At 44.5% G+C, this 26,115-nt stretch overlaps 1 protein-coding gene across 4 annotated transcripts; it reads left to right on the plus strand.

The window, feature by feature from the left end:
- The first annotated feature begins 3,945 nt into the window (after positions 1-3,945).
- On the plus strand, positions 3,946-25,792 carry GP6 (glycoprotein VI platelet). 4 transcript variants are annotated; one of them, XM_004777056.3, is made up of 11 exons: positions 3,948-4,085; positions 10,503-10,538; positions 10,684-10,941; positions 12,800-13,087; positions 18,584-18,637; positions 21,537-21,596; positions 23,422-23,472; positions 23,809-23,853; positions 24,193-24,243; positions 24,574-24,624; positions 25,172-25,792. In XM_004777056.3, the coding sequence occupies exons 1-11, from the start codon at positions 4,052-4,054 to the stop codon at positions 25,405-25,407; spliced, it is 1,164 nt and encodes a 387-aa protein (XP_004777113.1). In that variant the 5' UTR covers positions 3,948-4,051; the 3' UTR covers positions 25,408-25,792. The 4 variants fall into 4 exon arrangements, with proteins under 4 accessions (XP_004777115.1, XP_004777116.1, XP_004777114.1 ...); XM_004777058.3 differs by lacking the exon at positions 23,809-23,853 and having other exon boundaries at positions 3,946-4,085; XM_004777057.3 differs by lacking the exon at positions 10,503-10,538 and having other exon boundaries at positions 3,947-4,085.
- The last annotated feature ends 323 nt before the right edge of the window (positions 25,793-26,115 follow it).

A 26,115-nucleotide genomic window follows, 5' to 3' on the forward strand; every position in this document is an offset into this window, starting at 1 on the left:
TGGGCTTTTGCTGACCTCTCCTGACATTTACACCTCCATCAGGACCCACTTTTCCCATCAGGCACAATTTGTCTTTTCTATGTGTGGGTCACACATGACTCTTTCTCACCTCTGAGTTTGGTTATGTTGTTTCCTCTGCCTGGAGGCAGTTCTCCTTGCGCTTCAGAGATCTGGGTGTTTCTTATCTTTCAGGGCTCATCCCCTAAAGAAACCTTTTCTTATAATGCAGTGTAACTGGTTTCATCCTAGAATTTATCTCTATGTGTAACACTACTTCTATGTATTGGTTCCCAGGCATAGATTCTGTTGTTGGGTATGTTTACTATGGTTTCCCAAACATCCAATAACTTGCTTCATGTAGGGAAGGCATACAAGAAATGTTTATCGAATGGGTAAATTAATCCAACAAGAGCTCAATGATAGATTTTACTGTTTACTAATTCCTAGACCCACCTGCTCCTGAAAATGGATACCTTTCCATGGTGATTGGGATCTTGGCTCTTGTTGTCTTACTTCTCCTCTCCTTCTTCCTCCTTTTTTGATGCTGGCATTGGGTCAAACATGGTATGCCCTGAAGGTGGGAGGGTGATTGTTGACTCTCCATGGAGAATATTGATGGTGAGACCAAGAATGAAGTGTAAGAGTTAGGAAAATTTGGACTCCCCTCATAGGAAACCTGTCTTATTTTTCAGACCTGCCCTAATACTTCCTTCTCCTTTCTCTCAGCTCCAGCCCAATCATGGACTTCCAGGAAGAAAATCAATGTAAGGGGGAATGAGAAGGAGGGGCAGCTAGGGTGGGGGAAGGATGTTTTCAGGGAAGATAGAAGGCATCCTGGAAGAAGCAGAGAAGGTGGGGGAACATCCTACTGGATGTGGTGCCATTGCCCTTCCCTATTTCAGTTACCCATCCCTGAGATGTTGGTTACAGGACTCGATAATCTGCAGGTTCTCTCTGGAGGCTTAACCCCACATTCTTCCTTGGAGGTGATGTCTTGGAGGACATCCAGTCTGAGAAGGATATACAGATGGACATGCTGGTGAGTCTCTCCTTAACTACATCCTCTCTCCTGCCCTCCCACAGATGCTTTCTTAGTCATGCTCTCCTAGTCAATCAACTTCTGCTGTGTAGGCTGCTGAGTCAGTGATACTGTGGCAGCCCTGGCAAACTGGTGCACCATCTGCCAAAGACTAGGATGCTGGGCAGCCCTGGGTTTTGGGTGTGGGGGGAGGTCTGGGGACCCTCTTGCCCTGCTGCAGGAGAAGGAATGGGTACAACAAACATGAGTAAACTGAAGACACACCTAACTCAAGATCCGGCAATTTCTTGTTGAATACCTTTTTAAAAAATTATGTTACATTAGTCACTGCATCATTATTTCTGATGTAGCATTCCATACCCATTGTTTGTGTATAACATACAGCAGACACATATTTTAAAGATATTCTCACTTATGCAGTTTCTTCAAAGAGTTGAAAATAGAGCTACCCTAAGACGCAGCAATTGCAGTACTGGGTATTTACCCCAAAGATACAGATGTAGTGATCCAAAAGGGCTTGTCATCCCAATGTTTATAGCAGTGATGTCCACAAAAGCCAAATGATGGAAAAAGCCCAGATGTCCATCAATAGATGAATGGATAAAGAAGATGTGAGATTGTGAGATATCTCTCTCTCTCTCTCTCTATATATATATATATATATATATAGAATATTATGCAGCCATAACCCCCCCCCAATTTTGCCATTTGCTACAACGTGGATAGAACTAGAGGTTATTATGCTAAGCGGGATAAGTCAATCAGAGAAAGACAATTACCATATGATCTTAACAATATGAGGAATTTGAGAAACAAGACAGGGGATCATAGGGGGAGGGAGAGAAAGATGAAACCAGAGAGGGAGACAAACCATAAGAGACTCTTTTTAAAAAAAAAATTATTTCTTTTCAGTGTAACAGTATTCATTGTTTTTGCACCACACCCAGTGCTCCATGCAATCTGTGCCCTCTCCAATATCCACCACTTGGTTCCCCCAACCTCCCACCCCTCCGTCCCTTCAAAATTCTCAGATTGTTTTTCAGAGCCCATAGTCTCTCATGGTTCACGTCCCCTTCCAATTTCCCCCAACTCCCTTCTCCTCTCCATCTCCCCATGTCCTCCATGCTATTTGTTATGCTCCACAAATAAGTGAAACCATATGATAATTGACTCTCTCTGCTTGACTTATTTCACTCAGCATAATCTCTTCCAGTCCCGTCCATGTTGCTCCAAAAGTTGGGTATTCGTCCTTTCTGATGGAGGCATAATACTCCATAGTGTATATGGACCACATCTTCCTTATCCATTGGTCCGTTGAAGGGCATCTTGGTTCTTTCCACAGTTTGGCGACCGTGGCCATTGCTGCTATAAACATTGGGGTACAGAGGGCCCTTCTTTTCACTACATTTGTTTCCATTAGAGACTCTTAACCTCAGGAAACAAACTGAGGGTTGCTGGAGTGGAGCGGGGTGGGAGGGATGGGGTGGCCAGGTGATGGGGAGGGTATGTGCTATGGTGAGTGCTGTGAATTGTGTAAGACTGATGATTCACAGACCTGTACCCCTGAAACAAATGATACATTATGTGTTAATAAAAAATAATAAAGATTCCCACATATGTCCAGAAGGGTACCTGTAGAGTGATATTTAGCTCAGTATTGTTTATAGTGGAGATACTTAAGCATAATCAAGCTGTCCATTATTGGGACAGTGGGAAGATTAACATGTTGAAACAAGCAACTGTCCTGTAGACATATGAATGGTCTGGAAACGCTGAGTGTGCAATGGAAAAAGGAATGACTTCCACAGCATTTAACAATTACAACACAATATACAGTTTGCAAGATACAAAATAAAGTTTTTAAAAAAGATTTTATTTATTTGTTTGACATAGAGAGATCACAAGTAGGCAGAGAGGCAGGCAGAGAGAGAGGGGGAAGCAGGCTCCCTGCTGAGCAGAGAGCCTGATGCGGGGCTCGATCCCAGGACCCTGGGATCATGACCTGAGCTGAAAGCAGAGACTTTAACCCACTGAGCCACCCAGGCACCCCCAAAATAAAGTTTTGCAGAGATGAATGAATTTGCATGGACTGTCTCAGAGCTTCTCCTTGGAGGTTGAGAATTGAAATGAGAACCACAGGGCAGAGACAAATCACGGAAGAGAAGGATGGCCTTGATGCAGGTGTGCATGTGCTAAGCCAGAAGAAGTCAATTACTCAGCTCCCAGCACCCATCCTCCAACTAGAAAAATACATTTTCTTCCAAGTTCAAGTTTTCCTGTTTGAATGGGACTAAAGCTGCCTCACCTGTTTCTCAGCCTTGGGTGAGGGTCAAACAAAATAGTGCCTGAAAAGTGAGTAAGTAGGATTGCAAAGAAATATTTGCACTCCCAGTGTATCTCAGTCTCAGAGCCTCCTGAACGATCCAACCCAGTGGCTCTCAACTGGCCATGAGCCTCCTGGAAGCACAGGTCAGCCTGCTCCCACTCCAGCAGTCATCTGGTTCCAGATGTCAACAGAGCTGAGGTTGGGACCCCCTGATCTGGCCCCTAACATTTCTTTTGTCTCAGCTTTATGGTCCTTGATTCCAGCCACACTAACCACTTCCCACCTACATGAACATGCCAGGCTCTTCACCTCTCCAGGCTTTGGGTCCTGCTGAACCTGCTGGTCTTCCATGAATATTCTTATGAGCAGATATCATCTCAAATGTCCCCCCCCCCCCAAGGAAAGCTCCATGAAACTGTTATGCTAAGGAGGTCCATCAGGTAACAGTCCATCTCAGTGCCTGGCCAGCTTGGGCTGGTGACAGAAGATAAAGGAGTTTCTGTGAGCTTGTGTGCAAGTCATTCTACTGAGGGGATGGCTCCAGCCTGGTGAGCCTCATGCGGGAAAAGACAGGCTGATGAGGGAAAGGGGGAGAGGCTGCTGCATCCTCATCACATCCTGTGTCTCCATTCCAGCCCCTCAGGCTTCCCTCTTGGGCTACCGAGCTCTGGACGGGCTGAAGGACCATGGCCGCACCCCTGTCTGCCCTTCTCTGTCTTGGTGAGTCCCAAGGCTTGATCTGGGAAATGCTGAGGGATAGGCAGTGGGCTATGAGACTAAGAATGTTAAAAAAAAATTGCATCAGAAAAGGATTTCAGGGCAATTGGTGACCTGTGAGGGTCCCTTCATTGGTGGGTTGGGAAAACAGGGACCCAGGGAGGTCGTGTTTGTCTGTTACTTCATTCTAGTCTCTTGCTGGATGGGTCAGGAAATAAACAGGTCTTCCGGTTTTGGCTGAAAAATTGTCTCTGTATACCAGTCTTCAAATTTTATCTATCTATCTACCCATCCATTCATTAATTCATTCATTTATATATTTTTTCTTTTATTTATTTATTTATTTTTCCCTATATATTCTTTTTTCCTTTTTTTATTATAGTTTTTTTAATTAAATTTATTTATTTTCAGCACAACAGTATTCATTATTTTTGCACCACACCCAGTGCTCCGTGCAATCCGTGCCCTCTATAATACCCACCACCTGGTACCCCAACCTCCCACCCCCCACCCCTTCAAAACCTTCAGATTGTTTTTCAGAGTCCATAGTCTCTCATGGTTCACCTCCCCTTCCCACTTCCCCCCAACTCTCTTCTCCTCTCTAACTCCCCATTTATATTTTTAATGTGGACTTGGTGACATCAGGACTAGATTACAGATTTGCCAGCAAACCTCATGGCACAGGAACAAATAATTCTGCCATTTGCAACAATTCTGGTGGGCCCCGAGGCCATGATGCTAGGTAGCATAAGCCAGATGCAGAAAGAAAATCCACACAGTCTTGCTTACATGTAGAATCTAGAAAGGTTGGATTCATGAAGGCAGAGAGCAGACTGGTGGTTGTCAAAGTCTGGGGGTGCTGCAGGTGGGAAACAGTGAGGTAGGGGGACAGAGAACAAGCTTGTACTTGTAAGATGAGTAAGTTCTGGGGATCTAATGCACAGAATAGTGATCGAGGCAATAATACTGTAGAAACTTGCTGACAGAGTAGATCTTATGCATTTTCACCAAAACAAACCAAACCAAACCAGAAATCAAAACAACCTATGTGAGCCCAGTGGTGGGTATTCAGGAGGGCACGGACTGCAGGGAGCACTGGGTGTTACACGCAGACAATGAGTCATGGAACCGTGCATCAAAAGCTAATGATGTACTGTAGGACTAACATAACACAATAAAAAATAAATAAAAACAAAACAAAACAAAAAATAAAAATCAAAAATCAAAACAACCTATGTGAGGCAGGGGGTGGGTTAATTAGCTCCATTGTGTTGATCACCTGACAATGTGCACGTCCTTCAGATCACAACGTTGCTCACCCTGGATATATGGCTTCTCTTTGTCAACGGCACCTCAGCAAGTCTGTGGGAAGAGTCTCTCCTAGCGGGGTTGGTGGTAGGATCCTGTGTGCTTACTGCCTGCCCCCACAAGGCCGGTCATGTGCCCAGTTCCCTCATTTATGCAGAAGAGCCTTATTGTTAAAAGGACAGAGGCTCAAGGGGCCAAGCAGGAAGGAACAGCTGTGCTATGGGGATAAGGAAACACACCATGAGCACAGACCGCCTGTCAGTCATTCATTAACACACACTCATTGGCACGTACGTGGACTTGAGCCCACGCCATGCTTTTTAGCAGACACTTAATTCCCAGAATGGCCTGATGAGGTAGGGCCCTATTCATGTTCCCATTTCACAGACGAGGAAGCTGAGGTCCAGAGGGATTAAGGAACTTGTTCAAGGTCACGCATCTAGGGCTCAAATAAACTCAAGAGTTTAGTGCCAGGTTCACATTCTTTATGACCAAAGTATGCCGCTGGTGTTTGAATGTACGCTTACCAGCTGCAGGACAGGGGACAGAATATTGTTTCCATAGTCTGATCTATAAAAGGGGCTAATAATGGTCCCTAACCAATAGGGATGTGGTGAGTCAGAGTCCATCCAGGAAGTGCTCAGAAGAGCACAGGGAGTATGTCCAGTCACGTTAGAAGGCTGGATGGAAACCCATGAGAGGACCACGGCGGGGTTGTGTTGGGAAGTGGGCAAAGATGTGGGTCAAGCTTGGGTACAGGGAGCAGAACCTGGTGTGGACAAGAGGTTCAGAGGGGGCTGGAGACAAGTGTGAGTCAGTAATGATCCAGGTTCAGCCCCATCCCAGCTGTGTGAACTGAAAGAAACTGCTTAGCCTCTCTGTTCAGTTTCCTTGCATTTATTGTGGAGACAAGAAGCACACACGTGAGCAGGTCTGTGTGTGGGTAAGGATAAGAGTTACTGGGTAATATACAGCATGGCCAGTGAAATCTAATTTCACATAAACAAGAAATAATTTTGTAAGCTTAGTATATCCCATTAAATCTCATGGGTCATACTATGCAAACAAAATTTCATTGCTTATCTGAAATTTATATTTAAGTGGGAGTCTTGTGTTTTTATATCCTAAATCTGACAACCCTAGCAAGACTAAAGCAGGTAATGCTACCAACTTGGCAAAAAGTTAAAAAAAAAAAAAAACAAACACCAGCTTGAGAGAAAAAAGGCAGTTGTTCAACCTAGAGAAGGTAGAAGACAAAATGGGGGCAAGTCACCTCCAAGGGAGAAGATGGAATTTATCGATTATGCAGTTTGATAGGTGTCGTAAGATTACATGGGAAGGCTATTTGAAACTGTGGAAAGAATTAGACACAGGGTCAAGGAAAACTATGCGGATGTCACTAAAGCAGACAAATACTGATTCTAGGGACAATAAATAGGAAAAATATACAGGTATAATACTACACTCCTCAGGTATGAATAATATAGTCATAATAATGTAAGTACAGAATATTGGTTTACTTTTTTTTATAAGAGAAAGCATTTATTAATTTTTTGGTAAAGATTTTATTTATTTGAGAGAGAGAGAGAGCATGAGAACATAGGGAGGGTCAGAGGGAGAAGCAGACTCCCTGCTGAGCAGGGAGCCTGATGTGGGACTTGATCCTGGGACTTGGGGACCATGACCTGAGCTGAAGGCAGTCGCTTAATCTACTGAGCCACCCAGATGCCCCAGAATATTGATTTAGGCAAAAAGTTAAAACAGTGGGAAATCCACAATTAACAACACAGCTGGTGATCTCTAGACATGATACAATGTAACAGATCCCATCTAGATCTTATGTACAGCATGGAGATCTCTTTTGAAAAAGATTTTATTTATTTGAGTGGGACACACACACACACACACACACACACAGAATGAATAGGGGAGCATCAGGCAGAGGGAGAAGCAGGCTCCCCACTGAGCAAGGAGCCCAACTTGGGGCTCAATCCCAGGACCGCAGGATCATGATTTGAGCTGAAGGCAGATGCTTAACCAACTGAGCCACCCAGGTACCCCCTACACCATGGGGACTGCAGCCAATAACACCTTCTTGCAGAATATCCTAAATGTTCACACCATAAAAAAAATAAATGGTAATATGTGACAGGATGGAGGTGTTAACTAATTAGCTAATATTAGCTAATTATGTAATTGGTTAATATTAGCTAATGCTGTGAGAGAAATCATTTTGTGCTATATAAATATCAAGTCGACACACACACCTTAAATTTACACAACATTGTACATCAATTATGTATTGACAAAGCTAGGATAAAAAAGAGACTAAATCCTGGACACAGCCCCCTTTTCAGAGAGGAGATAATTCTCTTTAGAGTTGTCCAAAGTGTATGCATAAGGAATTCCTGGATGGCTTTGTCTGTTTGTTTGTGTTATGTTAATCACCATCATTAGTTTTAGAACATCATTAGTTTTTTTAAGTCTATATTTTTCTTAAATTTTATTTATTTATTTATTTATTTGACAGAGAGACAGCAAGAGAGGGAACACAAGGAGGGGGAGTGGGAGAGGGAGAAAGCAGGCTCCCCGCTGAGCAGAGAGCCCAATGTGGGGCTCAATCCCAGGGCCCTGGGATCATGACCTGGGCTGCAGGCAGATGCTTAATGACTGAGCCACCCAGGGGCCTGTAAGTGTATTTTTTTATCTCATTTTTAAAAATTTTATTTTATATTTTCAGTGTTCCAATATCCATTGTTTAGATACCACACGCAGTGCTCCATGCAATATGTGCTCTTCTTATTATTTTTTTTGAAAGATTTTACTTATTTATTTGACACAGAGGGAGAGAGATCACAAGTAGGCAGAGAGGCAGGGAGAGAGGGGGAAGCAGGCTCTCTGCTGAGCAGAGAGCCCAATGTGGGGCTCGATCCCAGGACCTTGAGATCATGACCTGAGCAGAAAGCAGAGGCTTTAACCCACTGAGCCACCCAGGCACCTCTATATGCCCTCCTTAATACCCACCACCAGGGTCTCCCAACCCCAAACCTCTTCCCTCCAAAACCCTCAGTTTGTTTCTCAGAGTCCACAGTCTCTCATGGTTTGTCTCCCCCTCCGATTCCCCCCAACTCACTTCTCTTCTCCTTATCCTAATGTCCTCCGTGTTATTTCTTACACTCCACAAATAAGTGAAAACATATGATAATTGACTCTCTCTGCTTTACTTATTTCACTCAGCATAATCTCTCCCAGTCCTGTCCATGTTGCTACAAAAGTTGGGTATTCATCCTTTCTGATGGAGGCATAATACTCCATAGTGTATATGCACCACATCTTCCTTATCCATTCGTCTGTTGAAGGGCATCTTGGTTCTTTCCACAGTTTGGTGACAGTGGCCATTGCTGCTATGAACATTGGGGTACATATGGTCCTTCTTTTCACTACATCTGTATCTTTGGGGTAAATACCCTGGAGTGCAAATGCAGGGTCATAGGGAAGCTCTACTTTTAATTTCTTAAGGAATTTCCACACTGTTTCCCAAAGTGACTGCGCCAACTTGCATTCCCACCAACAGTGTAAGAGGGCTCCCCTTTCTCCACATCCTCGCCAACACATGTTATTTCCTGTCCTGGTATTTTTGGCCATTCTAACTGGTGTAAGGTGGTATTGCAATGTGGTTTTGATTTGAATCTGATTTGGAATTGATTTGAATCTCCCTGATGGCTAATGATGATGAACATTTTTTCATGTGTCTGTTAGTTTGCTCTTCCCATTTTTTGACTTGATTATCTGTTTTGTGTGTGTTGAGTTTGAGGAGTTCTTTATAGGTCTTGGGTATCAGGCCTTTTCTGTAGTGTCATTTGCAAATATTTTCTCCCATTCCATGGGTTGCCTCTTTGTTTTGTTGACTGTTTCCTTTGCTGTGCGGGAGCTTTTCATCTTGATGAAGTCCCCAAATTTTCGCTTTTCTTTCCTTTGCCTTTGGAGACATGTCTTGAAAGAAGTTGCTGTGGCCCATGTTGAAGAAGTTACTGCCTATGTTCTTTTCTAGGATTTTGATGAATTCCTTTTTTATTTTTTTAAAGATTTTTATTTATTTATTTATTTGAGAGAGAGAGATCATGAGTGAGAGCACAGAAGCAGAAGGAACAGCAGAGGGAGAGGGAGAAGCAGACTCCCCACTGAGCAGGATGTGGGACTCGATCCCAGGATCCTGGGATCATGACCTGAGCTGAAGGCAGATGCTTAATGACTGAGCCACCCAGGTGCCCCAGTGGATTCCTGTCTCACACTGAAGTCTCTCATCCATTTTGAGTTTATTGTTGTATATGGTGTAAGAGAATGGTCACCTTTCATTCTTCTATATATAGCTCTCCAATTTTCCTAGCACCATTTATTGAAGAGACTGTTTTCCATTGGACATTCTTTCCAGCTTTGTCGAACATTATTTGACCATTGAGTTGAGGGTCCATATCTGGGCTCTCTACTCTGTTACACTGGTCTGTGTGTCTGTTTTTGTGCCAGAACCATGATGTCTAGGTGATCACAGCTTCGTAATAAAGTTTGAAATCGGGCAACATGATGCCCCCAGCTTTGTTTTTCTTTTTCAACATTTCCTTGGCGATTTGGGGTCTCTTTCTGGTTCCATGCAAATTTTAGGATTGTTTGCTCCAGGATTTTGAAAAATGTTTCTGTCTTTTAAAAAGCTGTGGTTTTTTAAAAACTTAGCATAAAATTTATCATTCATGACAGTACATTCACAAGGCACACAGCCATCCCCTCTGCCTCGTTCCAGGACACTGTCACCGCTCCAGAAAGAAACCATACCCCTGACAATCTGCTCTCCACCCTCCTTCCCCAGCCCCAGGCAACCACTAATCCCTCTGTGTGCAGGCAGACTGACCTCATGAGCAGGGCTCAGATACAAAGAATTGTACAATATGCAGCCTTCTATGGCTGGCTGCCTCTGGTGCCTCAATTATGAGAGCGTGTGTCCTTAGAAAAGCGATGACGAGAGAAAGTTACTGCCTGCAGAAGCGTGGTCACCCGCCTTGCTTTGAGAAGTGTGAGCTCGGGAGGTCCTAGCCTTTGGTTGTTTTCTTCTCTGCTCAGGGCTGTGCCTGGGGCAGGTGGTGGAAGCTCAGCATGGTGAGTCCTTCCCTTGGAGTCCCAGCTCCCTCCTCTGGGCTCCGCCTGCACAAGGCCTGGGAGGGCGGGAGGAGTGCCCCCCCCCACCTGGGGAGGAGGGTCTGTTTGAAAGCAGCCCTCCACCAGGCTGCACTTCCCCTTCCAGGCCTGCTGCCCAAGCCCTCCCTTCAGGCCCGGCCTAGCTCCCTAGTGCCACTGAGGACGCCGGTTACCATCCACTGCCAGGGGCCTCCGGATGTGGACCTGTACCGTCTGGAGAAGCTGAGGTCCAACCACTACCAGGATGAGCCTGTCCTCTTCATCCCATCCATGGAGGAACGTTTCGCAGGGTGCTACCGCTGCACCTACCAGAATGGGAGCCTCTGGTCTCCCCCCAGTGACCAGCTGGAGCTGATCGCTACAGGTACCTGGAGGGGTGAGGGGGGCAGCTGCACCTGGGGCCTGGGGGCTCCAGGAGGGTGAGGAGGGGAAAGATTCAGAGAATCCGGAGACCCAGGGGGCCGGGACTGGGTGGGGATCAAAGTGCTAGCTGCTTTCATAGGGGAGGTGCAGTGAGCCATGCAAGTGCTAGGTCAGTGCAATTCCTTCCTGCCTGCCTGCCTGCCTTTCTTCGTTTTCTTTCTCTCTCTCTCTCTCTTTCTTTTAGGATTTTATTTACTTATTTGACAGAAACACAGCAAGAGAGGAAATGCAAGGAGACCTAGAGGGAGAGGGAGAAGCAGGCTTCCTGCTGAGCCGGGAGCTCGATGCGGGGCTGGATCCCAGGACCCTGGGATCATGACCTGAGCTGAAGGCAGATGCTTAACCCACTGAGCCACCCAGGAACCCCAATGCAGGATCTTTCTAAAACAATCAAAATCAATGCAGAAACACCCATGCTGAACAAAGTATCACACTTTTAGGTCAAGATAGAACGAGGCAGGGCCCTTTCAAGCCATACCTGAGCCCCGTGCCAAAGGCTCTAGCCACATTCCAATGCCTTCTGTTTACTTTTTTTTTTTTTTTTAAAGATTTTATCTATTTGACAGGGAGAGAGAGCTCACAAACAGGCAGAGAGGCAGGCAGAGAGAGAGAGGGAGGAAGCAGGTTCTCCACTGAGCAGAGCCTGACATGGGGCTCAATCCCAGGACTCTGAGGCCATGACCTGAATCGAAGGCAAAGGCTTAACCCACTGAGCCAACCAGGCGCCCCTCTTTTTTACTTTTTGATGGAATATAATGTTCTTGGCTTGTGCTTTTATTTCTAATGCATTTTCAAGTGGTTATTTTCCAGAGAGATTTTGAAAATATCACTGATGAGTTTGTTTCTCTAAGGCCAGGAGAGTAAAAGGATAATGAATTCTTTAAAAAAAATTTTTTTTGTATGAATCAAATATTTAAACTTCAAATAATTTATGAATTTGAATAGCCTAGTTTAAAGTTTTTCAATTTTTTTTCAACTATGTTAATAGTGTGGAAAGAATTAACCATAAAAATGCATGAAAGTGTTTTGAGCCTTTTGCCTCGCCATGAGTCACAGATGGCGTCTGTTTTTGTTTACAATCTTGGTTATTTTGTTCAGTATGAATTATTTGAATTAATTTTGGTTTAAAAACTGCACTACAGGGCGCCTGGGTGGCTCAGTGGGTTAAGCCGCTGCCTTCGGCTCAGGTCATGATCTCGGTCCTGGGATCGAGGCCCGCATCGGGCTCTCTGCTCAGCGGGGAGCCTGCTTCCTCCTCTCTCTCTGCCTGCCTCTCTGCCTGCTTGTGATCTCTTTCTGTCAAATAAATAAATAAAATCTTTAAAAAAAAATAATAAAAACTGCACTACAGCAGTTTGCTATTTTGTTACTGTTGTCGTAGTTCGGGAGCTCCCTATGTATTAAGCAACTGTGCTAAGTTGCTTATTCAGTCATTCCCATTTTCTTTTTCTAAATTTAAATTCAATTAATCAACATGTAGTCATCATTAGTTCTTGACATAGTGTTCAATGATTCATTTTTACAGTAAAGAACACTGGGGCACAGTTAGAAGGGTGGGTTTCTCTCCAGGATCACACAGCCCCTAAGGGACAGAATGAGGATTTGAGACCGGGCACCGTGATAGGATCCTGGTTATGCTCCCTTAACCCTTTTGTGAGCTGGGAGCAGGGCAAGTGGGTTCTCTATGGATGGATATACCTGGAAAGTTCCCTAGCTCTTAGGAGGTGGGGGGACCTGGCCACCCCCATGGCCAACATGCTGGCCACGGTCTTTAACACCAGAGCTCTCTTTTCTCCCAGGAGTTTATGTCAACAAGCCCTCGATCTCAGCCCAGCCCAGCTCAGCTGTGTCCCCAGGAGGCGAAGTCACTCTGCAGTGTCGAAGCCAATTCAGTTTTGACCAATTTGCTCTGTACAAGGAAGGGGACGCTGGGCCCCAGAAGGGATCTGAGAAGCAGTACAGGGCTGACTTCCCCATCACCGCAGTGACTGCTGCACACAGTGGGACCTACCGATGCTACAGTTTTTCCAGCAAGCTGCCTTACCTGTGGTCGGCCCCCAGCGACCCCCTGGAGCTTGTGGTCACAGGTGAGGGAGCTGCAGACTAAGCCTTTTTTTCTTTAGCTCTTGCACACTCTGCTGAAGTTTCAGGGGAGGGCCAACACCTGTGAAGGAGGTGGGAAGCCAGGAGAGGCATGAAGCTTTGGAGGGTATATTAGTTGTCACAAATCGCCACTAATCTAGTGGCTTAAAAAAATCGTAAATGTATTATTACCTTCCATTTCTGGAGGTCAGGTACCAAATGGGTCTCCCTGGGACAAAACAAAGGTGTCAGCTGGGTTACATTCTTTCTGGAGGGCCCAGGGGGGGAATCTGTCCTGTGCTTTTCCCAGATTTTAGAAGTGCCTGCACCCCTTGGCTCCCGTGGTCCCTTCCTTTATCACAGAAGCCAGCAACATAGCATCATCAGTCTCTCTGTCTCCCTGGCCTCCTGCTTCCATGTTAAAGGACCCTGTGATGACACTGGGCCCACCTGGAAAATCCAGGCATCCCCCCCACCCCCTCCCATTTATTGGGTAAGACACCATATCCACAGGGCCTGGGGATTGGGACATGAGCATGTTTGAGAGGCTGTTACTTTATCTACTGCAGAGTATATAGAAATACAAAAGAAATAAGAAAAAATAAATCTTTTTTTAAAATTTATTTTTTATTTTCAGCATAACAGTATTCATTATTTTTGCACCACACCCAGTGCTCCATGCGATCTGTGCCCTCTCCAATACCCACCACCTGGTACCCCCGACCTCCCACCTCCCGCCTCTTCAGAACCCTCAGATTGTTTTTCAGAGTCCATAGTCTCTCATAGTTCACCTCCCCTTCCAATTTCCCCCGACTCCCTTCTCCTCTCTATCTCCCCATGTCCTCCATGCTATTTGTTATGCACCACAAATAAGTGAAACCATATGATAATTGACTCTCTCTGCTTGACTTATTTCACTCAGCATAATCTCTTCCAGTCCCGTCCATGTTGCTACAAAAGTGCAGCCTCTTTGGAGAACAGTGTGGAGATTCCTCAAGTAACTAAAAATAGAACTTCCCTATGACCCTGCCATTGCACTCCTGGGTATTGACCCCAAAGATACAGATGTAGTGAAAAGAAGGGCCATCTGTACCCCAATGTTTATAGCAGCAATGGCCATGGTCGCCAAACTGTGGAAAGAACCAAGATGCCCTTCAACAGATGAATGGATAAGGAAGATGTGGTCCATATACACTATGGAGTATTATGCCTCCATCAGAGAAGAAAAAATAATTCTTAATACCAGTGATAATGCCTTTTGTCTTGTCTAGATTTGAAACAAACAAACACACAGCAGTGAAGAACTTATGGAAATTACTTTGAAAAATGCCACTATAATAGGAAGGAAACTTTGACTCTCTTTACATGCAAACACACTCTGTCTTTCTTATTTGCAATAGTCTAAGTACGAGGCCTCTCCACACAACGCTCGCTGCTAAATCCTTTACGGCAACTGATGTGATTTAAAAACCATTATTGATGTTTTCTGTTCACCACTGTTTTGCTGCTATGTTCCTTTACAAGTATTGAAGCAACTGAATTATTTAAAGTTCATTTTATTTTATTTTTATTTTTAAATTTATTTTCAGCATAACAGTATTCATTGTTTTTGCACCACACCCAGTGCTCCATGCAATCCGTGCCCTCTATAATACCCACCACCTGGTACCCCAACCTCCCACTCCCACCCCTTCAAAACCCTCAGATAGTTTTTCAGCGTCCATAGTCTCTCATGGTTCACCTCCCCTTCCAATTTCCCTCAATTCCCTTCCATTTTATTTTTTTAAAAGATTAATTTACTTGAGAGAGAGAGAGAGAGAGAGAGAGAGAGCAAGCGAGCATACTGGGAGGGGCAGAGGGAGCGGGGAGAGAAAGTTTAGCAGACTCCATGCTGAGCTCAGAGCCTGATGTGGGATGGACTGATGCCACCACGACTTGAACTGAAACCAAGAGTCAGAAGCTCAACCCATGGCACCACCCAGAGGCCCCAAAGTTTATTTATTTATTTTTTATAATCTCTAAACCGATCATGGGGCTCAAACTCCTGACCCTGAGATCAAGAGTGGCATACTTTTCCGAGCGAGTCAGTGAGGCGCCCCAGTGACTTATTTATTGAAAATGCCTCAATAGGAGCACCTGGGTGGCTCAGTTCTTTAACTGTCAGCCTCTTGGTTTTGGCTCTGGTCATGATCTCAGGGTCATGAGATGGAGTCCTGCATGGGGCTCTGTGTTCAACATGGAGTCTGTCTGGGATTCTTTCCACCCCCTCTCCCTCCCAATTTACCCTCCCCACCCTGCTTATGCACTCTCTAAAATTAAAAATGAAAACTAAAAAAACAAAATGGCACATATTGCATGGAGCACTGGCTGTGGTACATACACAATGAATCTTGGAACACTGAAAAAATAAAGTAAAATTTAAAAAATGAAATGCCCCAATATACAAAAGACTAATGACCCTATCCATCTCCCAGCAAAGGGAAAAATCTTATCCTTTTGGTCTCCAGTGGATTAATGTAGTACAGGGTAAAATGAAAATGTACTTGTATTCAGACTTATTTTTGTTGAAATCTAGCTAGTGAGGTCATTATACACTAGAAATGGCCTTCCATTCTGTTTTATTCAGGTATGGTTTCTAGACCTATAAGGTTACCCACTTTATGTGTCCATGTATTCAGAGAGTTCACAGAGTTGTGCAACCATCACCACAACCCCGTCGGCCCATCTCCATCACCTCTGCAGGACCTCTGGCACCTGTTTGCCGTCATTTTCCATTCAACCACAAACGACTTCCTATCTCTAACAGTCTGCCTCTTTGAGGGAGCTGCATATATATGGAGTCCTAGAACACGGGGTCTTTCATGACTGGCTTCTCTCAGTCAGCCTCATGCTTTTGAGCTGTGTTTGCATTGTAGCCACTATCAGTCTTTCATTCTTACAGCATGCCTCTTTCAAAAGAGGACAACATAGTTCATAAAGAAACCGTGGTGGAGACACACAACGGACTGTTATGCAGCCCCAAAGAGGAAGGTGATCCTGCCATGTGCTACAGTACAGATGAACCTGGAGAACGTCATGCTATGTGAAATAAAGCAGCCCCAAAAGGCCATATATCATCTGATTCTACTCCCGGGAGGCATTTGAAAGTCATCCAAGCCATAGAGGCAGAGAGTAGAAAGGGAATTACCAAAGGCTGATGGAGGGGAAAAGTGGAGTTAGTATTGTTTAATGGGCATAGAGTTCCAGATCTGCAGATGAAAAAGTTCTGAGATTTCTTGCACAACAATGTGAATGCACTTAATACTATTGAACTGTGCACTTAAAATGAATATTAAAGATGGTACATATAATGTACATTTGAAAATAACATGAAAATTTTAAAGGACACATTTTTCTGCTGCCATACTCAGAGGCATTTTCTTGTAAATCCTTTGCCCAACTCATGCTTCCTACCACATCTCTGAAGCCTGTTCCTGATCTGACAAGGGAGCACATCTTCATGTAGAACTGATTTGCTCCATATACTGGTCACTCTGTGTCTACCTTTGTCCCCTTTAATTTTAAAAAAATCAATTAATTGAGATGTAATTGACATATAACATTATATAAGATGTAGCACGTGTTGACTTAATACATTTATGTGTTGCAACATATTACCACTGGGGCATTAGCTAATACCTTCAACCTGTCACATAATTGCCGTTGCTTTTTTTTGTGGTGAGAACACCACAGATCTTGTCTCTTAGCAACTAAATCTGGGATACAGTGCAGTTGACCGTATGCTGTGCATTAATCTCCAGGATTTATTTGCATCTACTGGTTGCAAGTTTGTATACCTTTGTCTCTTTAGAATGTTTGCAGAATGATGGCAAGAGGAACCCCTTTAGAGCAGGCTGTTAAAATCAGATGATTTTGCTCAAAGCCCATAGCACTCACTCCTCTCATCTCACCAGGCCCCTTCTCTACCTGTCTGATTACCTGACCTGCTGATCTGCCCTCATCCACTCTGCCTTAGAACCATCAGCACCCCCCCCTTAAGTTGAAGACTAATTGACATGGTGTATTAGTTTCAGGTGTACAACATAGTGATTTGATATTTATATACACTATGCAATGGTCACCATGGATAAGTCTAGTTTACTGACTATATCCCGTCTTGCTTTTCCTCGAATACCCAGGCTCACTATGTCCTCAGGGACCTTGCACCTGCTGGGATGCTTTCTCCAGATCTCATGGCTCAAGCCTTCTATCAAAGGTCCCATTCTTGCCTCTCTGATGCTATCTGCCATCTTCTCTGCCCAATTTTTCTCCACGGCATCCACACCTGTGCATACATTGTTCTGACTTATGGTGTTTGTCACCTGTCTGCCCCCTGCATCCTGGAAGGTAAGCTCCAGAAAGACAGACATTTGTGTCTGTTTTCTTTTCTGCTGTATCCCCAGCACAAACAGTAGCTCCTGGCATGTAATAGGAGCTGAACAAACAGTCTCTTGTTTGAGTTGTACAATGCAGTGGTTTTTAGTAAATTTAGAGTTCTGTGGTCACCACCACAGTCTAGTTTTAGAACATTTCCACCACCATATCTCATCCTTCCTGCCCGCATGCAGCCCCTCCCTCCCCCTCCCTCCAGTCCAAGGAAACCACTAATCTTCCTGCCTTTATAGATTTGTCTTTTTTTGGGTCCCTGCTCAATTATTGCTTCTTTCATAGGACGTATTTCAAAAGTGTCTCTGCTGTGCCTGTGCTCTGCTGGGGACTTGAAATTCACTCTCTCTATGGTATCTTTTCCTTTACACACACACGTATTACACACGTACATGTTATATGTACATATAGTAATTAGAGCAAACAGGCTTAGAGAATATCCAACACTGCACTGTTGTCCCTGGGACATGTGTAATGAATTAGAAGTACACAGTGCTGTTAGAACCTAGAAGGGGAAGTGGTTTGGGAACACCTCTCTGAGCAGCCAATGTTTGACCTTGCTCTTAGGGCAGAGTAAGAGGTAAATGGGTAAGAGCAGTGGGACGGGTTGCCGGCATGTGGGATTGTATGAGCAAATGTCCTGGGGTGAAAGGAGGTTGGCAGGTTGATGTAGCTACAAAGCTAGGGTGGTGGGGTTGGAAAGGTGCTGTGTTCTGTGACACAGGTATCACCCTTTCTCCCTACATGTATCCCATGGCTTCTGTCTTCTCATCTGCTTCCCAGGACTTAAGAGCCAGTTTTGCTCCCAGGGACAAAGTCAGGTGCACATCACAGAGGTCCAGAAAAAGGGACAGAACTGAAGTTCAAAGAGCAGGGAGGGCATCTACAGAGATTGTCATTTTTAATTAGTCTCAGAATGTGCTCGGTGTGCTATTTAACACCCAGGACCATCCAGTGATGTGAGCTTCTTTGTATTCATCTTCTAGGTGAGGAAACTGGGTCACAGAATGCTTTTTTGTTTGCTCAGGACCCATAGCTAACAGAGCACAGATCTCTCTCTTTTTCTGATTTCCCAGGGACTTCTGTGACCCCCGCTTGGTTACCCACGGAACCACCTTCCTCTGTGACAGGTAAGTTCTGCAGGATTTATCCCAGTGTCTGGGGTATAGACCCACAGACCCCTTCTTTTCTTTCTCCCCTTTATCTAGATTTTTCTATTTAATTCCCTTGTCTCTTTCACAAATTTGATTTATTTTAAAAAATCACTTACTTGTGTGTGTAAAGAACGTGGGTATAATAATATTAGATAGACATTACTGTGCTGCCCTATATCTCCACTTCTCTCCAGCCTTAGGGGGATGATGTATAATGTCTAATGTGGAAAAGAATAATCTGAGTGGCTTATAAAATCGTAGATTCCTGGACACTAGTTTTGAGACTCTGATTCCATTGGCCATGGTTCTCAAACATTAGGGGGCCTGGGAATCACCTGGAGGTGACCCAGGCTTCTGGATCTCACCAGTTCCTGACTCAGAAGGTCTGGGGTGGGGTCCAGTTATGTTCATTTTGTTGTTGTTGTTGTTGTTGAAAAGGTTTTATTTATTTATTTGAGAGAGAAAGACTGAGCGAGAGAGAGAGAGTATGCACAAGCAGGGGGAGCAGCAGGCAGGAGCAGCTCCTGAGCAAGGAGCCCGATGCTGGGCTTGGTCCCAGGACCCTGAGATCATGACCTGAGGCAAAGGCAGACGCTTAACTGACTGAGCCACCCAGGCGCCCCCAGTTATGTTCATTTCTAACAAGTTTCCAGGTGACACTGAGGCTGCTGCTCTGGGATGTCACTTTGAGAAGGACTGTCCTAAATTTTGTGTGGGCCATCATATTCTACCATCCTCAAAGCATCTTACTTGATTCTGGTGTATCACATACCAGCCTGTGCCTTAAGAAGTTGTGCATCAGTCTGTGGCCTTGCCAATACTTCCTGTGTCGCAGGGTAGACCCAAACCCTGAGGAACATAAGCATGTTGAAAAGAGCCAAGTCGGACAAGAATGTGCTGACATGTGTGGTGGAGGGCATTATGGAGGCTGTCTTGCCAAATGAGGCACAATGCATGTGTGTATGTGTGCACACACGTGTGTGTGCATGTATTTCTGATTGGAATTTTAAAACTTTTAATTTTGAGAGGTAGGTTCACAAGAAGTTGCAAAGGCATTGCAAAGGCAATGCAGAAGGATTCTGTATACCCTTTGCCTAGATTTCCCCAATGGATATGTCTTGCATAATTACAGTACAACATAAAACCAGGAACCTGACATTGACACGGTATTTGTATTTAGCTCTATGGTGATTTATCACAATTTATCACATGTGTAGATCCATGTAACCGCCACAGCTCTCAAGATACAGAACTCTTCCAGCCCCACAAAGATATCACTCAGGCTACCCCTTTATGATTATATTTACCCTCTCCCCTCCCACCATTTCTATCCCCTGCAAGTACTAATTTGTTCTATTGAATTTCATCATTTTGACAATGTTATATATACATGGAAAGGTTCACCTATCATGGAATGTTTTGGAACTGACTTTTCTCACTCAGCACAATGTCCTTGAGATGCATCCAAGTTATTGTGTGTTATCAACAATGTGTTGCTTTTTATGACTGCATAGTATTCCATGCTAGACAGATACTTCCTCATGTTTAATCTAAATTCAAATTTTTGAGAGAGACAGCAAAAGTATGCAGATGTGAGGTGGGGAGTGGCAGAGAGAGAGAGAGAGAGAGAGAGAGAATATCTTAAGCAAGTGCCACAGTCAGTGCAGAGCCCCATGTAGGGCTTCACCTCAGAACCATGAGAGCATCACCTGAGCAGAAGCCAAGAGTTGGATGCTTAATGGACTGAGCAATCCAGGTTCCCCTTGAACAACAATTTATTAATGAGGCTCATAGGAAGAGAAATAACATAGAGCAAACAATATCTAAGTTCTCACTTTACTACAGATTCCTGAGCATAAGCTAGGCTTTAATGAGCTGGTTCCATCACAGAAAGGTCCACCAAGATTGTCCCCATCCTTAATAGGAGCTACATATTTATAGGTTGAGGAGTTTTAGGAAATGTTTTGGTGCCCATGTAACTATGGGGGTCCCTGGTTAAGAAAATGGCCTTAGTAGGGAGGGGATTCTCTTGTGTTCAGAGGCTGGTTACCAAGAACTGAGCTTGCACACATCTACTGGTCTACTACTTACTTTTTAAACTGAGGTAAGTCACATACCACGAAATTCATCATAGCCAGCAGAATGAGAGTAACAGTAATGAATAATAATAATAACACACAACTAGAGGGGTTGTTGAGAATGTGGAGAAACTGGAGCCCTTACATATTGCTGGTGGGAATGAAACATGGGATCATTGCTGTGGAAAAATGGTTCAGCATTTCCTCAAAAGAATTATTCTGTGACTGTATTAATTGCCATAGGACCCAGCTATTCCACTGTAGCTATGTGCTCCCCCCCAAAATGAACAAATACAAAAATGTATGTTTATACAAAAACAGGCACATAAATGTTCATAGCAACATTATCCACAGTAGCCCCAAAGAGGAAATAACGTTGGTCCCTCAGTGGATGAATGAATCCATTTCTTTTTTTAAGATTTTATTTATTTATTTGACAGAGATCACACGTAGGCAGAGAGGCAGGCAGAGAGAGAGAGGGAAGCAGGCTCCCTGCTGAGTAGAAAACCTGATGTGGGGCTCGATTCCAGGACCCTGGGACCATGACCTGAGCTGAAAGCAGAGGCTTTAACCCACTGAACCACCCAGGGGCCCCGAATTGATCCATTTCTTATTCAGCCACTGAGGTATAGAAGACACGTCTTACAGCAACTCTGCATGTTTCTCTCCTCAGTTTTATGCAGTATGTGTCAGAAAAAGGGGTTCTGGGAACCCTAGATTTCTTAGAAGGGGTATGCAGAGTAGGGGCTCACTGGGAAGACTGACCTTATCCACTTTCTTATTATCTTCTTGCTTAGAATTCCCAGAAGCCTCCAGGAAACGGAGCATCTCACTAGTCAACAAAAGCTCTACAATCAGTGAGTACCAAGAGCTCAGAAACCAGCAGAAAAGAGTATGAAGCTAGGGTTTTCTCTCATCATCTAAGGCTGTAGGCTTTAAGTCCCCTTCAGGAAATCACTTGACTCTTCCAAGGAAAGTCCCTGGTTTGAGGATCAAGGATGGGATAGAGGTGGGCTCTGAGCATGGGGAGAGATGTGCATTCTCGGAAATGTGGCCATTTCAAAGACAGCAGAGCCAAGGCTTTGATGGGAGGACCGTCGCTCAAAGTCTTCTGACTTTGCTCTAATCCACGTGCATAACCTTAGTCCCCGATTGTCCACTGCCTCTTCTTATCACTGCAGTCCCATCCTCATGCTGTAATTCTCTTTCCCCTCACTTTTCCTGGAAAAATTATCCACTTCCCTCAAGATAGAAACCTTGAAAGATCCCCTGAGTATAGTTCTGGTATCTCCACTGGGTCCACCTGACTCTAACTCTCTGTTTGATTCCTGATGTGAGCAAATTCCTTCTAAGACCCAGATGAGATTCTTCATCATCTTCTGTTCAAAATCCCTCTGGTTTCCCATCACTCTTAGGATTATAGCCCGGGATTCTCAGCTTGATGTTTAATACTTTTGGATCCAATGCCCTTAGATCAGCCACTGTTGATCCCTCCAGTCTTGTTTTCATTCCTCATGCAAATCTCAGCCACACAGAGTCAGATGAAGCTCTCCTGAGTCCCTGGCATCTCTTTACTCTGCATCCAAGCCACTTGGTCTGCTTTTCCTTCCCTTTCCTCATAGTCTCAGTCCCTCAAGAAAGTCTTTTCTGATGCTGGGTTGAATCGTTTCCTCTGTCCTATGGACTTTCTATTATAGCAATTTTCACAGTATATTAAAACACGTACCTTTCTGATGTGTATGGCTGAGCACCTGGTGAATCTAGAGCTACTGCATGTGGGGTGCTTATCATATGCAAGCAGTGTGTCTTATGCTATTATTACTGTTATTGGTTTAAATTTCACATTAACCTGTGATGCATTATAATTGTTTTTATTGGACAGATGGGAAAACTGGCCTATAGGTATTAAGTCTATTGACAGGGGCCCTACATCTAATTAGTGATGGATCTGGGGTTCAAATCTAGACAGCCTGACTCTGTAGTTCATGTCCTTCTTCTTCTTTTTTTTAATTTATTTTTTATTTTTAGCATAAAAGTATTCATTATTTTTGCACCACACCCAATGCTCCATGCAATCCGTGCCCTCTATAATACCCACCACCTGGTACCCCAACCTCCCAACCCCGCCCCTTCAAAACCCTCAGATTGTTTTTCAGCGTCCATAGTCTCTCATGGTTCACCTCTCCTTCCAATTTCCCCCAACTCCCTTCTCCTCTCTAACTCCCCATGTCCTCCATGATATTTGTTATGCTCCACAAATAAGTGAAACCATATAATTGACTCTCTCTGCTTGACTTATTTCATTCAGCATAATGCTGAATGTTCTTCTTCTTCTTAAAAAAGATTTTATTTATTTATTTAACAGAGAGAGAGAGAGAGAGAGAACGAGAGAGAGAGGGAGAGAGAGAGATCACAAGTAGGCAGAGAGGCAGGCAGAGAGAAAGGGAGAAGCAGGCTCCCTGTTGAGCAGAGAGTTCGATGCCAGGCTCGATCCCAGGACCCTGAGATCATGGCCTGAGCTGAAGGCAGAGGCTTTAACCCACTGAGCCACCCAGGCACCCCTCATGTTCTTCTTATAGTCATGGGATTCTGCCTCAAATGTCCATGCATTCAGGAAAGGAGCAGAAACAGGGCTAGGGGAGATGGTCTTGTCTCTTTAAACTTTCACTTTTTGATTCCCAGAGTTTTCTAGGACTATCACCATCTCTGCAAAGAGGCCAGAGTCTCCAATTGGTGAGTAAGTGGTCTTCTCTGGGCCCTCTTCTTTCCCACCCCTGTGTCTTCCCCTAAATTTGACTGCTTTCCCTGTACAGAAGTTACAGCTTTATGGTTTTGGGTCCTGGTTTATAAAATATTAAGGGGAAGGTAAATATCAGCACTTGGAACTCAGAATTGGGCAATGGGATCAGGTGGGAAGGTTGAGATAAATTTTAGACAGCCCAACTTTGTAGTTCATGCTCTTATAGTCATGGGGTTCTGCCTCTAAAGTGTGTGCATTCAGCAAAGGGGCAGGAGCAGGGCTAGGGGAGATGGTCTTGTACCTTTAAACTTTCTCTTTTTGATTCCCAGCATCTTCTAGGACTATCTCTCCAAAGAGGCCAGAGTCTCCAATTGGTGAGTAAGTGGTCTTCTCTGGGCCCTCTTCTTTCCCACCCCTATGTCTTCCCCTAAATTTGACTGCTTTCCCTGTACAGAAGTTACAGCTTTATGGTTTTGGGTCCTGGTTTATAAAATATTAAGGTGGGGGGGGTAAATATCAGCACCTGGAACTCAGAATTGGGCAACGAGATCAGGTGGGAAGGTTGAGGTAAATTTTAGACAGCCCAACTCTGTAGTTAATGCTCTTATAGTCATGGGATTCTGCCTCTAAAGTGTGTGCATTCAGCAAAGGGGCAGGAACAGGGTTACAGAAGATGGTCTTGTCCCTTTAAACTTTCTCTTTTTTATTTCCAGTGTCTTCTAGTACTACCACTATCTCTCCGAAGAGGCCAGAGTCTCCAATTGGTGAGTAAGTGGTCTTCTCTGGACCCTCTTCATTCCCACCCCTGTATCTTCCCCTAAATTTGACTGCTTTCCTTGTACAGAAGCTACAGCTCTATGGTCTTGGGCCCTGGTTCATAAAATATTAAGGTGTGGGGGGGTAAATATCAGCACCTGGAACTCAGAATTGGGCAACGAGATCAGGTGGGAAGGTTGAGATAAATTTAGACAGCCCAACTCTGTAGTTCATGCTCTTATAGTCATGGGATTCTGCCTCAAAAGTGCATGCATTCAGGAAAGGGGCAGGAACAGGCTATGGTCTTTTCCCCTTAAACTTTCCTTTTTGATTCTCAGAGTCTTCTAGGACTATCAGTATCTCTACAAAGAGGCCAGAGTCTCCAACTGGTGAGTAAGTGGTCCTCTCTGGACCCTCTTCGTTCCCACCTCCCCTGTATCTTCCCCTAAAGCTGACTGCTTTCCCTGTACAGAAGCCACAGCTCTATGGTCTTGGGTCCTGGTTTATAAAATATTAAGGGGAAGGTAAATATTATACTTGAAACTCAGAATAGGGTAGTAAGTTCAGGTGGGAAAGCTGAGATTTTTAAAGAATAAGGGAAAGGTAAATTTCATCTCTTTCCACCCTGTATAACGGTTTTTTCTGCTTTAATTAGCTGAATGGCCAGGTAGTGTCTGTGTGTGTGTGTGGAGGGAGGGCATCAGAGGTCTATGAAGGGGGTGTATGGAAGAAATGATATCTAGAGAATTGGGCTCATCTAGCCCTGACCCTTGGTAAGGAGGAGAGGAACCCTCTAGGAAGGAGACTGACATTCTAGGTAGCAGAGAATAGAATCTCAGGTGAGGGATATGGGTATGGGAAACCCAAGATGTGTTTTGAAGTAGGTCCTAGAGATAGGCTTTCATCACCCGCTCCTGTCTCTCTTCATTCCTCCAGGTCTTGCCCAGCAATACTACACCAAGGGCAATCTGGTCCGCATATGCATTGGGGTTGTGATTCTAATACTCCTGGTGGGGCTTCTGGCAGAAGATTGGCACAGCAGAAAGAAACCCCTGCCATACAGGGTCAGACCTATCCGCAGGCCACTCCCACCCCTCCCACAGACCCAGAGACAACACAGTCGTCAGGATGGGGGTCGACCAGGTGGCCATAACCATGGGCATCACAATTAGAACTCCAAGACTTGGTTGTAGCTACGAGATAAGAGATGTAAAACCATGTGTGGAGTGTATGGAATGTAGGAGCAAGAGGAGAGGGGTTATGACTACGGAGAAGGAGGACCTTGGGGCCTCTCCTTGGTGTCCCATCAAGGACCTGTTGAGCCAGTGTCTATTTGGCTTCCATCTAAGGACTCCTCTCATTTGGGATGGGAAGTATCTAGTGGATGCCAGTGTCTCCTCACTCACATCTTGCACATTGTGGATCTTGTAGCACCCTAACTGGACCATCATAATGACCTCTTCAACCTTCCCTAATTCGTGTTTGTTATTGACTTTTGTATCACCAAGTCTCATAGCTGACCCCATTCTATGCTCTGCATAAAACTCTCCCACACTTCCTGTTGGCCCCTGTGTTTTCTCTGGGTAGCCATAGTTCAGCTAGTTAATTCAGACTCATACTTATTTCCTGAGCCTATCAGCCCAGCCTCTTTCCTAACCAGAAGTATTGGGTTAAATGTGTGAGTACTCAGGGCTTTCCCCACTACACCTCCTCACCCTGAGGACACCCTTCTACTCCTTGATCCCAGATGCCATTTCCTCAGACATAGGCTTTGGTTTCATCGATTTATAGCCATATCCTCCTCCTATCTTGCTCCATAGTTAATAACCACATTCACAGAATCTCTAATTCACAGGTGAAATGGCCAGACTCTCCATCCC

The sequence above is a fragment of the Mustela putorius genome, unplaced genomic scaffold, assembly GCF_011764305.1.
Source record: "Mustela putorius furo isolate JIRA1106 unplaced genomic scaffold, ASM1176430v1.1 tig00000196_pilon_pilon_pilon, whole genome shotgun sequence".
Classification (NCBI taxonomy): Eukaryota; Metazoa; Chordata; class Mammalia; order Carnivora; family Mustelidae; genus Mustela; species Mustela putorius.

Coding starts and splice junctions, on each gene's coding strand:
- GP6 (XM_004777056.3), top strand. CDS start 4,052: ATGGCCGCACCCCTGTCTGCCCTTCTCTGTCTTG. Junction 18,638..21,536: donor ACCACCTTCCTCTGTGACAG/GTAAGTTCTGCA, acceptor CTTCTTGCTTAG/AATTCCCAGAAGCCTCCAGG. Junction 24,625..25,171: donor GAGGCCAGAGTCTCCAACTG/GTGAGTAAGTGG, acceptor TCATTCCTCCAG/GTCTTGCCCAGCAATACTAC.